This window comes from Quercus suber, unplaced genomic scaffold (genome assembly GCF_002906115.3).
Source record: "Quercus suber isolate HL8 unplaced genomic scaffold, Cork oak 2.0 scaffold_483, whole genome shotgun sequence".
NCBI lineage: Eukaryota > Viridiplantae > Streptophyta > Magnoliopsida > Fagales > Fagaceae > Quercus > Quercus suber.
Window position 1 is genome coordinate 547,673 of NW_027069933.1, and position 22,058 is coordinate 569,730.

General features: G+C 35.1%; 1 protein-coding gene and 1 long non-coding RNA gene across 3 annotated transcripts; both read left to right on the plus strand.

Annotated features, from left to right (window-relative positions):
- Positions 1 to 2,107: 2,107 nt before the first annotated feature.
- LOC111993316 (F-box/kelch-repeat protein At3g23880) lies at positions 2,108 to 7,148 on the plus strand. Of its 2 annotated transcripts, none has more exons than XM_024025159.2 (2): positions 2,108 to 3,384; positions 6,756 to 7,148. In XM_024025159.2, exon 1 carries the CDS (start codon positions 2,289 to 2,291, stop codon positions 3,366 to 3,368), a length of 1,080 nt encoding a protein of 359 aa, XP_023880927.1. In that variant the 5' UTR covers positions 2,108 to 2,288; the 3' UTR covers positions 3,369 to 3,384; positions 6,756 to 7,148. The 2 variants fall into 2 exon arrangements, with proteins under 2 accessions (XP_023880927.1, XP_023880928.1); XM_024025160.2 differs by having other exon boundaries at positions 2,108 to 3,379.
- Positions 7,149 to 14,309: 7,161 nt separating this feature from the next.
- On the plus strand, positions 14,310 to 14,949 carry LOC136063074 (uncharacterized). The gene is made up of 2 exons (XR_010624777.1): positions 14,310 to 14,543; positions 14,651 to 14,949. It is a non-coding gene; the product is annotated as an uncharacterized LOC136063074 (long non-coding RNA).
- Positions 14,950 to 22,058: the final 7,109 nt, after the last annotated feature.

Consider the following 22,058-nt stretch of genomic DNA (forward strand, 5'->3'; position numbering starts at 1 on the left):
AAAAAAGAAAAAAAGAAATAAATAAAAAATGCCACTTGTGTTTTCAACCAAATTCTTTCTATTCACAATATTTTCAGTGTGTTTCAAGTTTTAAAAGGTAAAACGTTTTACAAAGTTTTATAAAAGATTTTACTGTAAACAAAAAATATTTTATAAGTTTAATTTGACCATATTTTACATTCAAATGATCACCTCCAAATGAAAAAAAATATTTTTCAAAAAATATTTTATTTCAAAACAAACGGAGCTTTGTTAAGTTCCTTAGATGCATGTAGCTCATATTTATATTAAAAAACACATTTATATTGAATTTAATTTTCCTTCAAATAGAAATATATTGGGGTAAATTGTATATTTAGTCCCTAACTTTTGCATCATATGTCAATTTAGTCCCTAATGTCTCATTTGTGTCATTTTAGTCTCTAATATTTTGTTATTGTATGAAAATAGTCTTTGCCATTAAGTAATAAATGGAAAATGTTGACGTAGCTAACTAAAAAAAGAGAAATTTTTTTTATGCCACATGGGATGCTAGTGTATTGACATAGAAAAAAAAAACCTATTTTCTGATTTCATTTTTTTTTTTTTTTTTGGTCCCATGGCACAGTTTATGGACCACCAAACTCAGCAAAACACAGATTTCTAGGTAAATTTGGGCCCCACAACACTATTCACACCTTTAAAAATTATTTTGCTATAGTTTTTTCAGCAAAAAGTTTTTAGTTTTCAACAAATAAGCGATATCCAAACAAACTCTAAGTCAATGACTTGTCTTGTCATTATGACATTTAAGTTTTATTTTTTTTAATAAATAAATAGTTAAAGTTAAACTATTAAACTATTATTTATAAAAGTAAAATTACAAACTTAGCAAATTATACTTTCTCAAATGATTACTAACTAGAAAAAGAAGGAATAAGCTTAAAAAATCTTTATATATTTTCATAATATAAGTTATGAAAAATCAAAATTCATATAAAATTTATTTAAATATTCTAATTATATTAATCATGACATCATCGGTTCAACTATCGATCCAATCCCAGCTGGACAAGAAAACGGTTATCAGTATCCTTTTCGGTTCTTTGTCTTGATTTTTAAAACCACGATTGAAACTAGGGTTTTTTTTTTCAAAATAACAGAAATTTTCAAACAATTTCATTAGTTAACACAATTTCCAAACTATTTAGGAAACTAACATCTCGAGTTTGTTAGACTTGATTTTGCTAGCAAATCATATCTTAAAAACTTGATTTCCAAGGGGAAATTGAGTTTGTAAATCTCGAGTTCTTGCTCTGAAAAAACAAAGACTCCACTCTCTGCTTCCTTTTTCCTTCTTCTCCAACTCAAAAATCACGATCTCAGCATCGGCATTGAAGCAGCTCTTGGAATTAAAAAGAAGAAGGAAGAATCAAAGAAAAAGAGAGAAAGCAGAGACAAACTTGCACCAAGAAGAACGTGCACCTTCCCATTTAGGAGAGCCATCGCTGATTCGTCACTGAGATGAGAACAGGTGGGTATGAATAGCATTTGTTGGGTTTTGGTTTGTAGGTTTTGATTAGGATGAGTTGTGGCGTGATTGTTGGTTTTGGGTTTGTGAGTTTCGATCGTTATGAGATGGTGGCATGTTTGTTGGGTTTGGGTTTGAGTTTGCAATGTTCTAATTGGCTTTGATCGGTATGAGGTGTTGGCTTTAGGTTTGTGAGGAAGGTTTTGATCGGAACAGATCATACCTGGATTTTGCTGGATTGAATTGGAACTATAAGGAAGGTTTTGCTGGAGTTGATTGGATTGGATCAGACCTGTAAAGAGGAAGAATTTGCTGGAGTTGGTTGAAGGCAATGAAAGGAATTCTGTGTGAAACTCAAATCTCTTAAGCTCGATTTCAATGTGGCCAGATCAAGGAACTCAAGTCTTTTGTGTTCGAATTACTACAGCAATATCGAGTCTAACAAACTCGAGATGTTAATTTCCTAAATAGTTTGGAAACCGTGTTAACTAACGAAATTGTTTAAAAAATGGTATTATTTGGAAAAAAATCAATTTAAACTATATCTTCTATTTATTTTATTCTAATATTTTTCAAACAGAAAAACATCATTATACAAAATATCATTTCACAGGAAAACCAGTTGTGATATGTAACTTGATGTTCCAGTGCTATCCCAATCTTCCTTCCTGGGTACGCCTTTCAAGTATCATTCAAGTTTCCACATTAGAAAGTGATTATAAGGTCTGATCTGTGATCTCTACTGATACGGGTGTTCAGCAAGCTGGAAGAAGCAATAATGTCAAGCTGTCTGCCCGAGGAAGTGGTGGTAAATATACTCTCACACCTCCCTCCTAAATCTCTACTTCGATTCAGGTGTGTCTCCAAAACTTGGCTTGCTCTCATTGGAACTCCTGATTTCGTATCCAAAAACCTCATCAACAACTCCATTCTCAACACCAAATCCCAGCACCCATATCCACCCTTCCTCCTCGCCGAAGCCAGAGAAAAATCCAACTCACCACCTCCTTTTCTTGGACTTGGCATAGTCTCTTCCTGTAATGGCATCCTCTGTCTCCACGGCCATTTCCAAGGCGATGTCTACCTCTGGAATCCTTCCTCCTCATTGCAACTCATGCCTTCAGCTCGTCGCATCTACTGTCCTCGCACGAAAGGCTTCGACTACGTTCTGGGGTTGGAGTTCGGGTTCGATGACATAGTTGATGACTTCAAGGTGGTGAGATTTCTAGACACTCTCAATACCAGTTTCATGGCCGACACGGATTTTGTGGATGTCGAGCTGGAAGTGTACCGTTTGGGCCCTGGTTTAGAGAAACAGTTCGACACTCTTCTTGATTTAAACATGCTCAATATTTTCGTTCCCTATGAAAGGGCGAAAGTGTACGACGATGGGTTCTTTTACTGGTGGGTAGGGCCCAATAAAGATTATGATGAGAGAATTGTTTCATTCGATTGTAGGAATGAGGTGTTCAGAATGACGCCGCTTCCGGATAAAAGTGTTATTGGGCATTGGCATGAAGGATGTCGGAGTCTCATGGTGTTGAATGGGTTTGTTGCTATGGCGGTTTTTCCTATCAGAAGGAAGAAGAAGGTATCTTTTTCTATTTGGGTTTTGCTTGAATTTGGTGTGAAGGAATCGTGGACTAGGCTGTTTAGAATTGGGCACTATTTCGATTTGGAGTGGCCATTGTGCTTTTGCAAGAATGGGGAGTTGTTTATGGAGAACAGAGAAGGGCAGCTGGTTTTGTATGATCCTTTTACACAGACAACCAAGAATCTTCAACTTAGCGGGTTTACTAAATCGTTCCTTAATGCGCAAAGTTCAGGAGTTCAGGCACAGACAAATATATTGAGCTGATCTAAGAGGAGGTAAGGTATGATATATTCTTCAATGTGCCTTTTCCTTTTATATAAATTGTCCTAAGCATTGGTTTTGAGTGCTAAAAAACACCAATTGACAAATATGTTGAGCTGATAAGAGGAGGTGAGATGTGGTTCACTCTTTAATATGCCGTATCCTTTTATATAAAATTTCCAAAACATTGGTGTAAGTAATACTTTTTTGTGTTTAGCAATTGATGCATTTGATAGTTACTTTGTAAAGAAAAGGGAGGGTGCTTAGCGAATTACACAGTGACCTCAATCATAGACAGCTGAAAAAATAAAACCATTCAACCAACACTCCCTCCCTCTTTCATAAACCAGATCAATATTTCTCAAAACCTGTCAGCTGAGTATGTAATAAAATGGGGAAAGAAAGGAAATGTCTTTTATGAAGAAACTTGTTAACATAGAGTCAATGATGAAAGCAAACTAAACCACTATGAGTCTATGACAAAAGAGGGAAGAAAAATGTGATTCAATTCAATGTTCATTCAGTAATGGTACTTAAATATTAATTTTGTATCTTCCCATAGTTAGAGTTGAGAATGTACCAGAATATATGTGTCTTTTATCTCTAAGATGGGTATGAAAAAGGAAAGTGAGGTTTTAAAAGAGCAATAGACATGAAACTGAGGCTTGAAATTGAACATGGTTAGGTACAATATTTTCAAGAAAGCCAAGCCATGTAGAACAAAGCTCAAACTGTCAATTTTCATGCAAAATCAATTGGTGAAACATGAAAATAGAGTCCAAATTTAAGAAATCCTTAGAGCCCATTTTCAAATTTTTTACAAAAACTACATTTGGATAGACATTTTTGAGTATCTATTGGCCATAACCCTAGGAGATGGTTCTAGTAGGAGATGTATTGTTCGGAACCTAGAAGAATTGGCCAGACTTATTATGTGCAATTTCCCTCATCTTTTCTTGAAATACTTGGGGTTATGATGTGGTTTGTAAAAATTTTGAGGATAAAAAAGATCAAATAACAAAAGACAAGATTTTCTGGAATGGGCTGTCCTTGGCTTTACCAAAGGCCCATAAGTCTTATTTTGTGTTTGAGTCCTTGTCCTAGGAGATGTTCGGAACCTAGTTGGAGTTGTTTCTCATTACCTGAAATAGAGATGCTACTGTTGCAGTTCACACATATAGTTTGAATGGAAATTGTTGGTGGAATACGTAATTTAATTGTGCAGTCCAAGATTGGGAGCTAGAGTTCATACAGTCATTTAAAGATGATCTATACACTCCTAAAGTTAATCTGGGAGAAGAGGACAAGCTGTTCTGGTCTTGCCTCTCTCCAAGAGCCATGGTTTTTGTGTTAAAAATTATTATAAGGCTTTGAGGAAAGGGGCCAACATCAATTTCCCATAGATATCTATTGGTGTGTTGGAGCTCCACCACACATAACTTTCTTTACTAGAACAGCTGTGAAAGGCTCAATTCTAGCTGCTGACAATTTGAGGAAATGGGGCATTATAATTTCTGATTGGTGTTGTGTGTGCAAATCTAATGGAGAATGAACTGATCATCTTGTTCTTCATTATGAGACTGCTAGAGTTATGTCCTTGGTTTTAAGGTTGTTCAGTGTAAGTTGTGTTATGCCAAAATATATGATGAAACTATTGGCTTGTTAGCAAGAGAACTTTGAAAGAAGGTTAATGATGGAATATGAAAGTTCATGCCTTTGTGTTTGATCTAGCAGTTGGAGGGAAAAGTATATGCACAGGTTTAAAGGAAAAGAGCTCTATAGTTGAAGTACTTGTTTTTAGTGATTTTTTAGCTATGATGAATTTTAGATGCTATGTTTCTTTTGATTTTGTTTTTTGTTTTTTGTTTTTTGTTTTTTTTGTTTTTTTGTTTTTTTGTTTTTTCGCCTTTGTATACACCATGTGTACTAGGCTTGTTCCCCTTTTTGTGCTTTTTAATAAAGTTCATTTACTTCCAAAAGAAAAACCCTCTTCAATCTTATAGCTGGCATGTAATTTGCAAAAGTCATAAAATGTACCTTTTATACATGTTGTGTCAAGTTGGTACAACAGAACCTTTAGGCATTAATGTGCATTTGAATGAGCTAGTTTTTGTTAGCTTATCTTGCTTTAAAAACAAGTTTGGTAAAATAAAATGTACCTTGAAAAGTTGGGTTATCTGTAGATTAGCCAAACAGCCAAATAAGTATGATTAGATTAGTCATTGACATTAAGGGAAACTTATAGTGATTGTTAATTGTGGAGCTCCATCTTAATTTCTATGTTTTAAACTAAAATTTTGTACTGTATGTTATACCATTGAGAATAGCAAAAATGTTTCATGAAGCTCTTATAATATGTATAACTTTTGAAACTTGATATCATGAATCATTATCTCTGCAATATTTTGAACATAGTTGTTTCTGTTGGCATAACTTGTTATTCCTATTGGACGTAAAAGTTGTTTCTCTGCTTTATTATAATATCTGCCGTAGGACTTTATAATTAATTCCTGCCTTATTTTTGGAACTCAAGTTGGATATTCAATTTATTGTTAAACTGTAATGGGAGTGAAAATATGACATCTTTGGAGGTGATGGAGTAGGTGAAAAATGCAAGAGTTGAAAAACAAGTTTTAGGAAGAAACAGTTATTCACTTATTCTGAAGAAAATAATTCCATAGAATTATTATTATTATTTATTTTTTGTCTAGGTTTAGGAATTAAGCCAATGGTGTTGAGATTTTTTTGTTTAGTCCAAATCTTTATTCTAGTATATCATTTTATGAGTTGATATTTTCTTTTAGTAGTATCCTTACTTCTGTTTCAAAATTTTTCAATCTTCCAGATTTTATAATTTCATCTCCACATAAACCTTCTTAATAGAACAATTTTTTATTTTATTTTTAAGGGAATAAGGAACTAGAATTCTCTTCTGAGGTGGTCTCTCAATTCACAAAGACATGATCAAGTGGCATAAAAACATTACGATATCTAAAAATAGATATGCTCCTTCAACATTCGTATTTTTACATGATGATCTTGTTTTGTTTTATCTTCAGTTTCTAGTGACAAGCTATTACAGAATCTAGATACAAAACCTGCTATTATGGATAAATTTTTAAATTTGTTATTACTTTGGCCCCCTCGTTCTTAAAGTTCTAGTTCCACCCCTGATTATGTAAATGTAAAACCAATAAAAAGAAAAACACTGTATTCACTGCTACATCTTCAGAGTGGAAAAGAATCTCTCTTGGGAATTTTCATTTCCATTTACCTGAAACAAGCATCATTAATTTTTTTTTTTGCACACTTGCTATCATTGGACATAGGCATTATTTTTTATTTTTTCAAGATGATCTCTACTTACCCTGCATATCTTTGGTTCAACAGGTGTGTGAGGAGTGTCATGGACGTCAACATGGTGAAATTATATTTTGATTCAGGTGAAATATTTAAGTGCTTGTTAGAGCTAGTCACACTGTCACAGAGCTAAAATATTAGCTTAGTATATGGTGTTTGCTGTATATTTGTATGAATGTTTTCTGGTTAGTACTTAGAGACAGGTTACTAGTTTGGTTCTGTGTCCCCAGTTGTTTCAACTTTCAAGGGTACAAGACTATATAAGCTAGATAAACAAATACAGTGAGAAATACAGACAGAGGGAGGAGCTTTATTATTTTTGTATTTTGTGGGGATTACTTTAACCGAATTTCACTTTGAAATGTTGGCCTCTGATTAGTGGAGGGATGATTAGGGTGTCCACTAGCTAAATTTTCTGATTCACATATACACCAGAAAGAAGTTTGTAGTCAAAACACTTTAATTTCATCTAAAATAATCCTGATTTCCAGCAATGGGTATCTTTCACTTGTACGATTTCCAGTAATGCTAAACCAAATCCCGCTTGATCTCTCACCACTTTCTGATCCTAAATTTTACCAATACGATCTTTACATAGTCGCTTCCTGTCATGGTCTCATCTCTCTACTACCATTCCCAACATGGCGACATCTACCTATGGAACCCCACCACCACGTCGTTGTCATCATCGGGACTCAAGCCTTTTCCTCCTTTTACCCCTCGTGAAAAGTTCAATGTCGAGCCTTATAGTGTTGGGGTCATCTTCGACCCAATATCCAATGACTTCAAGGTCCTCAGGCTTCTGAATGTTATGTACAATGAAAACCTCGAAGCATAAGTGTATACCACAAGTACTGGTTCGTGGAGACTGCTTGAAGATTGTAGAGGACTTTCCCCATGCTTTTTGTCCTGATTTTCGGAACACAGCGTACATGGGTGGATTCTTTTTCTGGTGGACAATCGATGCGGGTGTTGAGAGTATTGTTGCTTTTGACTTCAGCAAGGAGGTTTTCATACTGATGACGCTCCTCGACCTTTCTGCTTACCCGTGTTTCTTACAACTCACGGTGTTGAACAAGTCTTTTTGCGGTGCTGGTTAACCCTTTTGGAGACGGGATTAATTTCCTAGGCATAAATAGGCGTTACCCTTATTCAGAGGACAACTCAGATATCCCTTATGCATAGGAGGGTGATTTTTTAGATATGTGGGTTTTGCTCGAATTTGGTGTCATGGACAAAACTTATTAAAATTAACCTCTGCCATTTGAATAGGCAGTTGGGGCAATTAGACTCTACTATTGTTGATTGCTTTGCCATGGTTTGCTGGGGTATATGGTTTAAGTGTAATTCTGTCTGTTTGAAGCAAGTTTCTCTCCCTTACTCCCAAATTTACTCTGATTCTGTTGCAAGACTGCATGAATTTCACTTGGCTGTTGACTCCATGGTTAAACCAGCTGTTTTTTCTTGCCCCCAATCACTGGGATGGCACCTGTTTTTCTCACTTTGGCCATCTGGTGGACGACTCTTGCACTGCTGCCTCTAAGTTTCGAACTTGTTTTTTCTCTTATGTCCGTAGAGATTGAAATAGAGTTGCTGCCAAGTTAGCTAAAAACTCTAAATTTTTGTTTGCGCCTTTGGTTTGTATTGAGGACATCTCTGAGAATGTCTCTCCCTTTGTTTCTCATGACAGACTTAATCTGTTGATTTAATATATTTTATTTGGTCGGTTTTCTCAAAAAAAGAAAAAAAGAAATAAATAAAAATATGCCACTTGTGTTTTCAACCAAATTCTTTCTATTCACAATATTTTCAGTGTGTTTCAAGTTTTAAAAGGTAAAACGTTTTACAAAGTTTTATAAAAGATTTTACTGTAAACAAAAAATATTTTATAAGTTTAATTTGACCATATTTTACATTCAAATGATCACCTCCAAATGAAAAAAAATATTTTTCAAAAAATATTTTATTTCAAAACAAACGGAGCTTTGTTAAGTTCCTTAGATGCATGTAGCTCATATTTATATTAAAAAACACATTTATATTGAATTTAATTTTCCTTCAAATAGAAATATATTGGGGTAAATTGTATATTTAGTCCCTAACTTTTGCATCATATGTCAATTTAGTCCCTAATGTCTCATTTGTGTCATTTTAGTCTCTAATATTTTGTTATTGTATGAAAATAGTCTTTGCCATTAAGTAATAAATGGAAAATGTTGACGTAGCTAACTAAAAAAAGAGAAATTTTTTTTATGCCACATGGGATGCTAGTGTATTGACATAGAAAAAAAAAACCTATTTTCTGATTTCAACGAGAGAGAGAGAGAGAGAGAGAGAGAGAGAGAGAGAGAGAGAGAGAGAGAGAGAGAGAGAACAATGTCCAGATCCACCCAATCATAAACTTCATTAAGTCATTTATATTTGTGTCTAAGGTTCAGTTCAGAATGAGAAATCAAAATTCAGAAGACCAATTCAATTTATGAGAGTAACTACTAATACTATCTCCTTCCTCTCAGCTTACCAAATCAAAGAAAATCTGAATTATTAATAAAGAAAGAATGCTGCAATAGCAACCACATGATTAGATCAACAACTTCAATTATAGTTTCAACCAACAACTACTAACTAAAAAGCATTGATAATAATAATTGGAGATTGTAGGTGAAAACACAAAGGTAGGGAGAGTGGCATTACTATTATTTGTGTGTGGTATATGCTCGTGGCCATGGTTAACTAATTATTAATGCTGTCTCTTTTTGCTATATGCTCAACCAAATGCCTCAAAGAAAATGAAACACCTTAGTAGAAGCAAGGAAAGATATGGATGGATGTAAAGCAAGATAGAGTGACAAGTGTTGGGAAGAAGAGGGACTAAGATAGTTGTATTTGGGTAGGCATTCGTCGTTGCCCTGCTACCACTGGAGATTTAAGCTTACACAAAGAAGAGTGCTAATGGAGAAAGAGACGAATTCTTAGGTTTTTGTTAGCCATTGGATGAGGTGGTGTTGACTAATTGGATTTTTAATCATGTCAATACACTTATCCACGTGGCATAAAAAATAAATTTTTTATTTTAGTCGTTAACAACGTCATTATTTTTCATCCATCACTTAATGGCAAAAACTATTTTGACACAATACCAAAAGGTTAGAGACTAAACTGATACAAGTGAAACATTAGGGACCAAATTGACATATAATGTAAAGGTTAGAGATCAAATATGTAATTTACCTACTATATTGTTTATAAATAAAAGGCAAGAATACTATTTTCGTCCCTACTTTTTCAGCTCATTCCCATTTTGGTCCTTACTTTTTATTTTTACCACTTTTAGTTTCTATTCTAGAAAACGCGTTTCGTTGTGGTCCCTACCATTACCTCAGAGATGGAATTTTCTTAGGTAGCAAACGGCAAAATAAAATATTGTTTTCTTTATTGCAATGTGTCAACTGTTGCTCCACGTGGCAACTTCCTGCCATTAAGAAGTCACGTGACTCTCATGGGACTTCGTTTTTAACCACCCACGTGAGTGAAAGCTTCGGAAAACCCTAAATTAGCCCTTTAGAAACCTAAATTTTTGAAAATCCTTTCTCACTTGTTCTCACTCGCTCTCACTCACTCAACAATCACACACCATACCCATTGAGAGCTGAAAATGATCATTTGAAAAACCATTCAACACACACCATACCCAATTTTATCATTAGAAACCTAAAGAAGACACTTTGTGATTGTGAAAGCTAGATTGTAAAGGCATGTTCTCTTTCTCTCTCTTTGCCTCTCTATCTTTATAGCTTTGTGTAGTGGACCCCTTTTTAAGGGACCACAGCGTTGATTGTGATAAAAAATAAAATATTTTTGTTGGTATTTGTATTGTTTGTCTATATTGTGTGTTCCTTTTTGAAAAATGCTCAGGTCCATGCGTTCCTATGATGCTGTTTTTTGTGGTTGATTTTTATTTGTTTATTACTTTATTAGACTAAAAAAATATTTTTAATTTCAGAAGTGGATCTCTATTTTCACTGTAAATTGCATGTAGGATGGATGACAGTAGATCAAGTAGAAAATTATGACCCAGATAGGTGGTCAAAAGTAGAAATTGATAGTATCTGTAGGGACTTTGGATACACTGCAGTTGATAGGCTCTGGTTTAAGATGACTGGTGTGAACCCAAAGCATGCAAATTTCCACCAGGTAGTTAATGATGATGTTGTTGTGTTCATGACAGACTTGGTGAAGGGTTATGAAGAGATTCATGTGTTTGTTGAACATCCAATGGATGAGCCACTTGAGTTACCAGTGGAGGATTTTGAACCCTTAGATGTTAGACAACCTGGTGAGGAACTAGAAGGTGTAAATGCTCAAGCCTTAAAGGTTGTTGGTGATGATTAACAAAATGAAGATGTGGTTTATTGTGTTAGTAGTGACAGTAAGAGTGAGAGTGATCATTATTATGGTCATGCAAAGTATGAAGATGATAATGATAATGATTATGAGTATGAGTATGGACACGGTAATGATATTTGCAGAGATGATTTTTCATAGTTTGATGGACATGTTAATGGTGAGTACAAATATGATTTTTCAAATTTTGGTGGAAATGCTAGTGGTGATTACAGACCTGATTTTTCATAGTTTTGAGGCCATGATAATGAGGTAGATGCTGAACAAGTTTATGTTAGGAGGCCTGACAAAGAACCAGTGGCTGAGGACCAACAACAGGACCTAGTTGATGAACAAAGAGAGGAGAGTAATGAGATTGAGGGAAGTGACCTAGAGGATGAACCATAAATGCAACCAATGAATATTGGCGAAGAAAGTACTGATAGTTGGGATAATGAAGCTAATAAGGTTAAGGTTAAACCAGGCCAAATGGGTGCTAGTGTAATAAATTCTGGATATGAGAGTGAGGAGCTATTGAGTCTTGATGAATCATCATCTAACAGTAATCATGGTGATGCTTTAAGTGATGATGTCAACCCTATTGTTAAGGTAGATAACTTTATCAGGAGGAGCAGATTTCCAATATTTAAACCAGTAGCCAAAGTTAAGCATATTTGGGTTGAGAAGGATATGTTGTTTATCTCACCTAAGCAATTTAAAAAGGCTATAACTGATTATGCAGTCCATGGAGGTTAGGGTATAAGGTTTGTGAAAAATGATTTGCTAAGGGTAAGAGTCAGATGCTAGCCAGGGTGCAAGTTTGTTGCCTACCTTGCAAACGTGTCAAGGGAGAAAAGCTACAGATTGAAAACACTTAACATGGAACACACATGCACTAGGAGTTATAAAAATCTAAGGTGCACAACATCATACATTGGGAAGAAGTAGTGAAGAAGGTTAGGAGACAGCTAGACATAAAGTTCAAAGATATTCAGGATGCTGTGCATGAGAAGTTTGCATAAGTGCAGGCAAAGCAAGTAGGACTAAAGAGAAGGCTCAAGATGTTGTTAATGGGGCTCACATCGCATAGTTCAACCAGCTTTGGGAGTACTGTGAAGAGTTAAGGAGGTGCAACCCTAGGAGCATAGTGCTGATGAAGGTGTATACCTTCAATGATGGTGATTTGGCAGCTGAACAGGGCTTGGTAGTTGGGCTACCATATTTTGAAAGATTATACATTGGTCTGGATGGTTGCAAGAAGGGCTTCTTGGCTGGATGCAAGCTAATCAATGAACGAGATGCATGCCATTTGAAGACCAAGACAGGTGGGTAGCTGATGTGTGTTGTTGGCAGAGATCCCAATGATGATTACTTCCCCTTTGCCTGGCAATTGTTGAGGCAGAAACCAAGGACTCATGGACTTGGTTTTTGAATTTATTATTTGCTGACATAGAGGATGGCCAGAGATGGGTATTCATATTTGATCAATAGAAGGTGTTTACTGCCCTTTTACATGCATTTGATATTTAATGTTGGTGGTTAGAAGCTTTAACATATATGTAATAAATGTTTGTTCTTTGTAGGGATTGGTGCAGACTTTTGTTGACAATTGGCCACAATACGAGCACATAATTTGCTGTAGGCATCTATACAATAATTTGAGGAAGAATCACCCTGGTGTACTTATTAGAGACCTCTTTTAGAAAGCAGCCAAAGCTACTAGGGATGGCAATTTTTGCCCGACTCATGGGTACCCGGCCCAGCCCGACCCTAATGGGCCGGGTTTTACCTGGTTCGATTAGGAATATGGTCGGGTATGGGTTTTAAAAAAAAAACCCCGAAGCGGGTCCGGGTCAGGTCCGGGTTTTATAAACAAAACACGAGACCCAACTCAAGACTCAGCCCGAAACTCGACCCGTTTAAAAACTCGGTACCCTAAATTACAAAAATACCCTATATATATATACCTATAATCTAACCCTAATCCCTCATTTCTTTAGCCTCCCTCGCCTCCCTCCCTCAGTCCGACACTCCCTCTCCCTCAGCTCAATCCCTCATTTCAGCTCATTCCGACACTCCCTCACTCTGACACTTCGACACTCCCTTATTTTAGCTCAGTCACGCCTCTCTCGCTTTTACAACCTTCCCATCCCTATTTCTGATCAAGTGCTTCTCATTATCATTTTTCATTGCAATCTTCATTGTTATTATTATCTTTCTCTTATTTTTAATTTCTTTTTCACACACTGAACGATTTCATTCATTTGTTTTGATTATATATCCCTTTGTTTGGATTGTATTCGTATTAGTAAGTTGTAAATACATTGGTTCTATTGTGAAATCAAATTGTTGTATCATAAAAATGCTTTCTTTCTCAAGGTATTTGTAATAAAGTTTCAGGCTTTGTTGTGTTAGTGTCTCTTTTAGGGTTTGGAATGGGCTTGGAGGGCGTTTTGATTTTACTTAAGGCTTTGTTTGGTCCTTAAAAGAAGAATGGGTACACCTCGCTTTTTTAGATGAGTCTCATTCTGATTATTTTGGGTATTTGCTATTGCTCCATTCCGATTATTTTTATATGATCTTCCTCTGCTATTGCGCCACATTTTGTGTATACATTACTCGTGCTAATAAGGAAGGTGTAGCAATTGTAAGTACTCTTAATTTTATCATTTTGATTTTTTGTTTAGCTTGCCACAAAAAGGATTTGGCAAGCTCACTCTGTTGTTCAATTTGATGATAAAGAGGCAAAATGTATGATCTATCATTGCTATTTTTGGATTTGATAAAGAGGCAAAATGTCTGGTTTTTGTTTTAAAATTTTGGATTTTTTTTTCAGTGTTTCATTAAAATTTGTTTGGAGGTTTTGATTGTGTGGTGGTTCATTGAATTTGTTGTGATGATAATAATGTTTATTTGGGTTTTGGGTGGGTGAGGGTTTGGTTTATGGGTTAAGGTGTTTGTGGTGTTATTGGGTTTGTTTTGGTAATTAGGATTGGATTTGATGATAAGTAATACATTGGGTTGTGCCTGCAAGTACTTCAAATCAAGTGGCATAAATAAAATTTAGGTTGAGTGGGTCAATGTCAAGGTTTGATGGGTTTGTGAACAATAGTTCAAGTAGTTCAAAGAAACATGGGAGTGGTAGAAAGAAACATGGGAGTGGTAGAATAGAATTTGATCATTTCATTGATGAGAGAGTGTTGAAGAGGAATGAAGACTTTGATATTTTGGCATGGTGGAAAAGTAATGGTCTCAAGTATCCTACTTTACAAAGGATTGCAAGAGATATTTTAGCTATTTTCGTCACAACTGTTGCTTTAGAAGTTGCCTTTAGCACTAGTGGGAGACTTTTAAGTCCACATCGTAGTAGGCTACATTCCAAGACTATAGAGGCAATGATGTGTGCTCAGAATTGGTTATGGAGTGAAATCAACGGTTAGCAATTGTCTAATTTCTATTTATAAAATCAAAATTGTGTTTTTATATTTGCTAGTTACAACTTGATGAAGTTTATTCCATTTTTTAATTCATTGTTGTTGTAGGTTCTTCAACTATATCTGGAGATAGTACATTTCAATCCATTCTTGATGATGGGGAGCCAAATGAAGATGATGGGAGTTGTGCCACAATTGATGGGAGTTGTGTCACAATTGTGGAAGATTAAACATTTTGTATTAATTTAGTAGTTTTTTTAATTTCTTAGACTTGTTGGATTAACTTGTTGGTTTGTAATTATTCTAAACTTGTGGAATTTATTTTGTAGCTTTTTGATTTCTTAGACTTGTTGGACTTTTGATACTTATTTCTTGGACTTGTTGGATTTATTTGATTTTTATGTTTAGCTGGTGATTTTAGTTATGATTTTGTTGATTAATGATTAAATGGTTATCTTAGCTAGGTAATTTATTGATTTAAAATCGTAGTTATGATTTATTGAATTATGATTATGATATTAGTTATGGTTTATTGATTTATAGATTTATAATTAACAAGTGATTTATTGATTTATGATTAGAGAATCCCCAGCTCACATTGCATATCCTAAATCTTAAGATGATATACCATTAAAGGCCAAAATTCACCAACAATGGGAAGGCCATATCATAAAAGGCTAAATTTTTTTGAGATTCAGCTACAGTACCATCTCAAATGTAAGATGGTACTGTAGCGGAATGGGATAAAAAAAAAAAAAAAAATTTTAATGCTTGAGGTGATTTTTAACCCGGGAATTTCTCTCTCCTCTCTCATTCTTTCTCAACTTTTCTCTCTCTTCGTTCTCTTTTTCTCCTCTGCTCTGTGCTCTCTTTAGACCCAATACTCTCTCCGAAGCCCCTCTCTCTCTCCGATTAGATGCTTCTCTCTCTCCGATGACCCTCTCTCTCCGATAGTGATTTCGACGAGGCATCCATGCTCCGATTTCTTTACTGATTCACTCATCTCATTAATCCAACCGATTAAGATGAGTGATACCCATTACCGATGAGTGATACCCATGAACAATAAGAAATTCGTGCTCTGATACCCATTTAACTTTTCACGCCATTAAGATTTGTGGGTTTGGATTCACCGATTCACTCATCCCTTTTTATCGATTCACTCATCTCAAGGGCTTGTGGGTTTGGATTAAGATTTTGTTTGAAAAATCTCTTCACGAAGCTTCGTCAGTCTCTCAAATCAAAATCAAAATCAAAGTAATTTACTAGGTGGGTTTTAATCAATGTATTTTAGTTTTTGTGTTTATGTTTCTTTTCTCTTTCTGCAAGAAAAAGGGGGATTCAACTTGTGTTTGTGTTTTGGTTTTGATCAAATAATTGTTGTTGATGTTTGCAGAGGTGGGATTCAGCTTCTTCTCTCTCCCTCTCTCTCTCTCTCTCTCTCTCTCTCTCACTTTGCTTTGCCTCAAATTTGGGTCCTCAAAAGAAAGGTACGGAACCCAAACCCAAATCCCTTCTCATCTCAGATCCCTTCTTTCTTCCACATTTTGATATCATCCATGTCTTTTTTCTAAATTCCTATTGTGAACATGAAAATTTTGTTGTACAATTCGGATTTTGTAAAATGCTTGTTGATTTATGCATTATTTTTTTGTTGCTCGTAATGGGATTTACATAAAAGTGGGTTTGCATGTGTATTCTTTTGCTCCATTGATAATTGGTTATGTGAACTTGATAGGGAAGATTTTAGAATCTTGCTTGAAGACCATTTGGAGTCTTTCTTCACCTCTTTTCTGCATCTCTCTCTGTTCATAGTATCTACCGCCTCAAGTCTTGGCCTCTAAAGCCTAGTGCATTTTTAATCTGTATTTTTTTGTAAATAGTTGCTGATAATAAATGTTTTCATTAATGAAACCGAGAAAATTTATGTGGTTAGAAAAATTTGCATTCAACATTCGACAAAAAGGGTATATACCTTTTGGGGTTTAAGAATGTTTTTGACATTGGGTTTTCTCCAACATGCATGTTTGATTAGTGATACTATAAACTATAGTTTTGGTTTGCAGCTGTGGATTACTATGTTATTTTTTCTCTCAAAACTTAAAAAAAGGAAATATTAATTTTATGTGCATGAAATATATACGATAAAGTACTCACATATCTACATATTTAGCCTTACTTCTATGTTATTTTGTGACTGATTATATAATATCTTTGTGTTGTAGATAACAAGGGTTTTACATGCAAAGTGGGGCTAGGCCAATTGAATCAAGTCAATTTACATCCAGCCAGGCATGAATACTAAATTTAAGTCCAATTGGAGTAAGGAATCAAAAGAAATTTGCACCAAATCCAAGTCCAATTCGGATTAGGATTCCAGCCTGCACATCAGTTAGTATTTTCAGCATAACTTTTGGCGCAGATGTCCAATCGAGATGATTCAAGTTGGGCTGGAAAGTTAACTTAAAGGGCTACAACTTTGTAGTTTACCAGAAGCCCGAATTCTGACGTTAAATGGGCCAAAATAGTCGGTTAAGTGAAGCCTAAAAATCTGGGATTTTCTCCAAACGGGAATTCAACTTGTAATAGGATTCCTTGACCTATTTAAAGACTTTTTAGGGCAAAATTCAGAGACGGAGGCTAGTGCTAGGGCTGAGATGCAAAACAGAAAATTGGAGCAAGAGGCAGTGCCGCATGTGGCTTCTCTGCAGCTTTTCTCCATGATAGCATTGTGACTATTTCTTTCTCTATTTTATTTGTCTAGTTTAATGTTTAGTATTTTATTCTTTTGTTTTATTTCAATTACCATGAGTAGCTAAATTTATAATTAGGGTTGAGGATGAAACCTTGTTAAGGATTACTAATAATATTTATGTGATTTGATTTTTCCCACAATAAAAGTTCTTTAATGATTTAAATTGTTCTTGCTTCATATCAATTGACTAAGATGAGACTCTAGATATGAGTTCAATCATGTTTTTCTCATGATTTAGGATTTGTCTTAATTAATTGAATGCTTGGTTTATTAATTCTTGATTATAGAATTGGATATCGTTTGTGATTTGTCTGTCATTGGATACAAGTTATGATTTGATTTTTAGAATTGGATATATCTTGTGATTTGTTTGGCTACGGATACAATTGATGATTTGGTTTTATACTTAAGAAGCGAAGAAGAACATGCCTTTGATTTTTAAAATAAGGATTTTAATGAGGATATTTTTCATGATAACAAGATTGATTTCTAGATTATCATGTAGTGAGTTGGGAAAAATCAATGATCATAAATATATGTTAGTATGACTTACAAGGCGGATTCCAAAACCTTAATTCCTTTCCCTTGATTATTTACATCTTTTTATTGCTTTATATCTTTTGCTTAGTTTAACTATTTGCTTAATTTTATTATTTGCTTAGTTTATTTAATTTCAAAACAACCAATTTTTAATTAAACTAGATTAGGATTAATTTGGTTAAGATTTGATTTAATTTTCCTACATTCATTCAAGTCCCTGTGGGTTCGACCTCGTTCTTGTCAAACTATACTTCGGTACGGTTCGTACACTTGCGAGTACTTTAAAATTTCACAACACAATTCTTAGGGGTGTGCCTCTCTTTTGTTTTTCATGAGTATGCTACTATGATCTCCATCATTGTTGTGCCATTAGCTGAGATCATTTCTTTTCTTGGTGTTATTTATCTGTTCTTTTAAAGTGAACTCCACATGCTTCACTCTATGTCTGAGTTGAATTTTATGGATAAAATTTTATATTGGTTAGATAAAGATCTTGGATTGGGTTCAGGTTCTATTTGCAGATAGCCATTTGAATGATGGAATATGAGGTGTTTCTCCTCTTGAAAGCCTGTTTAGTAGGTGAGGAGGAAGTTTGCCTAGGATGGACTCTTGTAACAGTAGATGATTAAGAGCATCCATAACTGGTTATGTGAACTTGATCAGCTTAAAAGTTATGAGGATGGTTTCAAACATTCTATGATTTTTTCCTAGGCAATAGGTTGTAAATATTTCAAACATCTTATTCAATTTATGGAACCATAAATGTATTTTTAAAATAAATATATGTCATAGTAGAAATTTGTAGTCTAAGATTTTTGCTACAAACTTTAGGATTTTGAATCCACGGTATCCTCTCCATACTGGCTATGCATTACCACTAGGTTGTCTAAGGCAGCCTTCCAAAAGTAGAGGGAAGTGGACATTTTTTAGAATAGTGGGTAGTTCCCTAGTTGGGTTCATAATTAAAATTGCATCTAGGTTTCGATCTAGTATAACACTATAAACCTTATCAACAATTCTTAATTACATGACTGGCCTCTTTCCAAAATTTTTTGCTTCTATAATAATTTTCTGCTTAGTCCTTTGAGTGATATAGTCTGTACTTTCTTGTTCTGCTCATGCTTACACTTGTTGAAGAAAATATTATGATTAGCTTATACTAATTGTAAATATACAAATAAGAATTGATTTGAGTTTTCAGCATAATCATAATATGTGAAGGCTATGAACTCTTGTAGATTTGGTTAAGTTTGTATTTCTAATTGTAGTAATTACTTATCACAAATACTTGAACTCTTGGACTTTGTGAGTTGGCTCTAATTGACTTCATACACTTATTGTTTTAAGTTCCTTATTTAAAAAGGATGAGTACACAAGAAGAGATAACACGATGGGCTAATATCTCACAAATGGATGATGATTTTTTGGCACCACTTTTAAATCTGTTCATTCTACATTATGGTAATAGGCTATAAGAAGTGATATATTAGTGTTTCGGTTTTTTCTTTTTACTAAAATTTTGATGAATTGGTGCTTGCAGTTAATTTGGGAAGGACTTGGACTTCGAGGAAGGGCTGCTGTGGGAAACTGGAGCGGGTATGGTGATAAGTGTAGCAGTTGTCATTACACTATTTCTTAAGGAATTTTTGATACAAGGGCTTAATGTTTACACTCTTTTATTTGGTGGACTAGTTTCATGTTTAATACCCATATTCCTTCCTTTATTTCTATACTGTTTTATGATTTTCCATTTGTGACTTTGTATGCATTCTTATTAGTGTGATGGCTCACTTGATTAATGTTTGCGGAGCCTTTGTTCTCTTTAATGGGAATTACGCTTCTCTAACTTCACTTTGTCTTATTGTCATGTTCATATTTTCTTATAATATTTGGCAAGTTCTTTCTAAAAAAAAAAAATGAAAAATTGGCAGGTTCTATATATATATATGTGTGTGTGTGTGTGTGTGTGTGTGTGTGTATGTGGATCATTAAAATTGGCAGGTTGAATACATTAATATTTGACAGGATGCATCTATAAATATATATGTAGATTTTACATTAATATTTGACAGGTTTGATGGAATATATATGTATGTGGATTTTTAAAGTTGGCAAATTTGAGTACATTGATATTTTGCAAGTTCTTTCTAAAAAAAAAAAAAAAATTGGCAGGTTTTTGAAATAGTTGGAAAGAAATTGAAAAGAAAAAAAACTGGCAGGAGGATGACTGTTGGAATAGATGAATTTGAAAAGGCCAGAATAGTTGAATTTGAAACAAAAAAATGACGGTTGAAAAAGTAATAATAAAGAAAGATTAAAAAAATAATATTTTAATAAAAGGATGAGATATAGAGTTTTGGGATGTTGGGTGTATTATAAAATGATATGATATAATTGATAAAGTAGCTTTTTAAGATGGTAAAATAAGATGAGATATAGCATCCGGATGTGGATGCACTTAGTAGCCTATGATTTGGACTGATTTGGTATTTGGGCCACGTTATCTAGGCTTGAATTAGAATATGCAGGCTTGAATGTAGGCAAAAATAAATTTGGGCTTAATTTTTTTTTTGGTTGGGCCACGAATTGGGCCCAATCCCTAAACGAGGCCCACGGGGCCTGGCTGGGGTGGGTCCGGGCCCCAGGAAAAAACCCGGTACCCCAAACGGGCCAAGTTCGGGCCACGGGTCTTGCCTCATGGGTCGGGTCCGGGTATGGAAAAATCCGGCCCGAACTCGACCTGTTGTCATTCCTAAAAGCTACTTATCAACAAGAACATGAGAGGGTAATGAATGAACTGAATGAAGTTGATGAAGATGCATACAAGTGGTTGTAGTCTTATTCAACAATTATTTAGGCTAGGCATATGTTCAGAAGTGATGGTCAGAGTGACACAGTCCTGAACGACATGTGTGAAAACTTCAACAATAGGATAGTTAAATTTAGGAATAAACCTATAATCACCATGGTAGGCCATCTATACAATTTGATCATAACTTGTGATTTATAAATGTACTTTATATAAATGTGCTGAAATGTGCTTTGTGATTTCTAAATGTGGTGAAGTGTGCTTTGTGATTTCTAAATGTGCATAAATGTGCTTTGTGATAAATTCCCCCTTTCTCTTTATGTGGTTGCAGCTTGAGTGCATTAGGTTGTATTTAATGACTAGATTTCAAGCAAACAAGGATATGATTTTGAAGGTAGAATCAAAGTTGTGTCTAAGATAAGGAAAAGACTGTATAAGGAGAAGATGGCCTTCAGCAGGTGGCTAGCATGTTGGGCTGGTCATAGCAAGTCTGAAGTGAAGAATGGCCTGGAAAGTTTCACTGTGGATTTGGCTGAATCCAAGAGCAGTTGTAGGAAGCGGGACATAATTGACATACCATGTGCCTATGCCATTTCTTGCATCTTTTTTAATAGGGAAAATGCTAATAAGTATGTCCATCCCTGTTATAAGAGGACTGTATACATTACTTGCTATGAGCCCATTATAGATCCCATCAATGGCTAGAATATGTGTAAACCCAATGGTTTGCCACCTGTGGTTTGCCACTGTGTAGCCTTCTATCAAAAGAAGACCTCCTGGCAGGCCTAAGAAGAAGAGGGTTCAGGAGCTTGATGAACCTAGAAATCACAGAAAGAATAGAGGAATAGACATTTCCAAGCAGTGCAAGGCATTTGGGACGTTAGGGCACAATAGGAGAAGTTGCAAGGGAGAAGTAGGAGGGAACTCCTCCCCACTTAGGAATACAAACCAGGCTAGAAGGACCACTAGGAAGGTAAATTTGGTCTGTATGTTGATTACTTACTATGTGGCTTGCTCAATGATGGTTATTAGGTCTGTGTGTTGATTACTTATGATTTGGCTGTTTGTAGGCTACTAAGAAGGTAATGCAAACAACCCAATTGCTGGACCATCAACCTTCAATGCTGACCCATCTGTACATGCTGGACCACCTACCTCCAATGTTGAGCCAACAATACATAGTGCACCACCAACCTTCGATGCTAATATGTTCACAAGTGCACCTCTACCCTCAACTGATATCCAAACCAATCCAAGGCAAAAGAGGTAGAAGAGGAGGAGGGTAGTCACCTCTGAGATACTTAATGCAACTAGATAGGAATGCAGCAAGATATATGGAGGTAGTGAGGTTTGCTGGGAGCCAATCCTCTGCCCATGATCCAGGGAGATAATCAAACTGATGATGACCTCTT

What these genes read in the sequence shown, in the direction of transcription:
- LOC111993316 (XM_024025159.2), top strand. Translation starts at nt 2,289, where the DNA reads ATGTCAAGCTGTCTGCCCGAGGAAGTGGTGGTAAATATACTCTCACAC.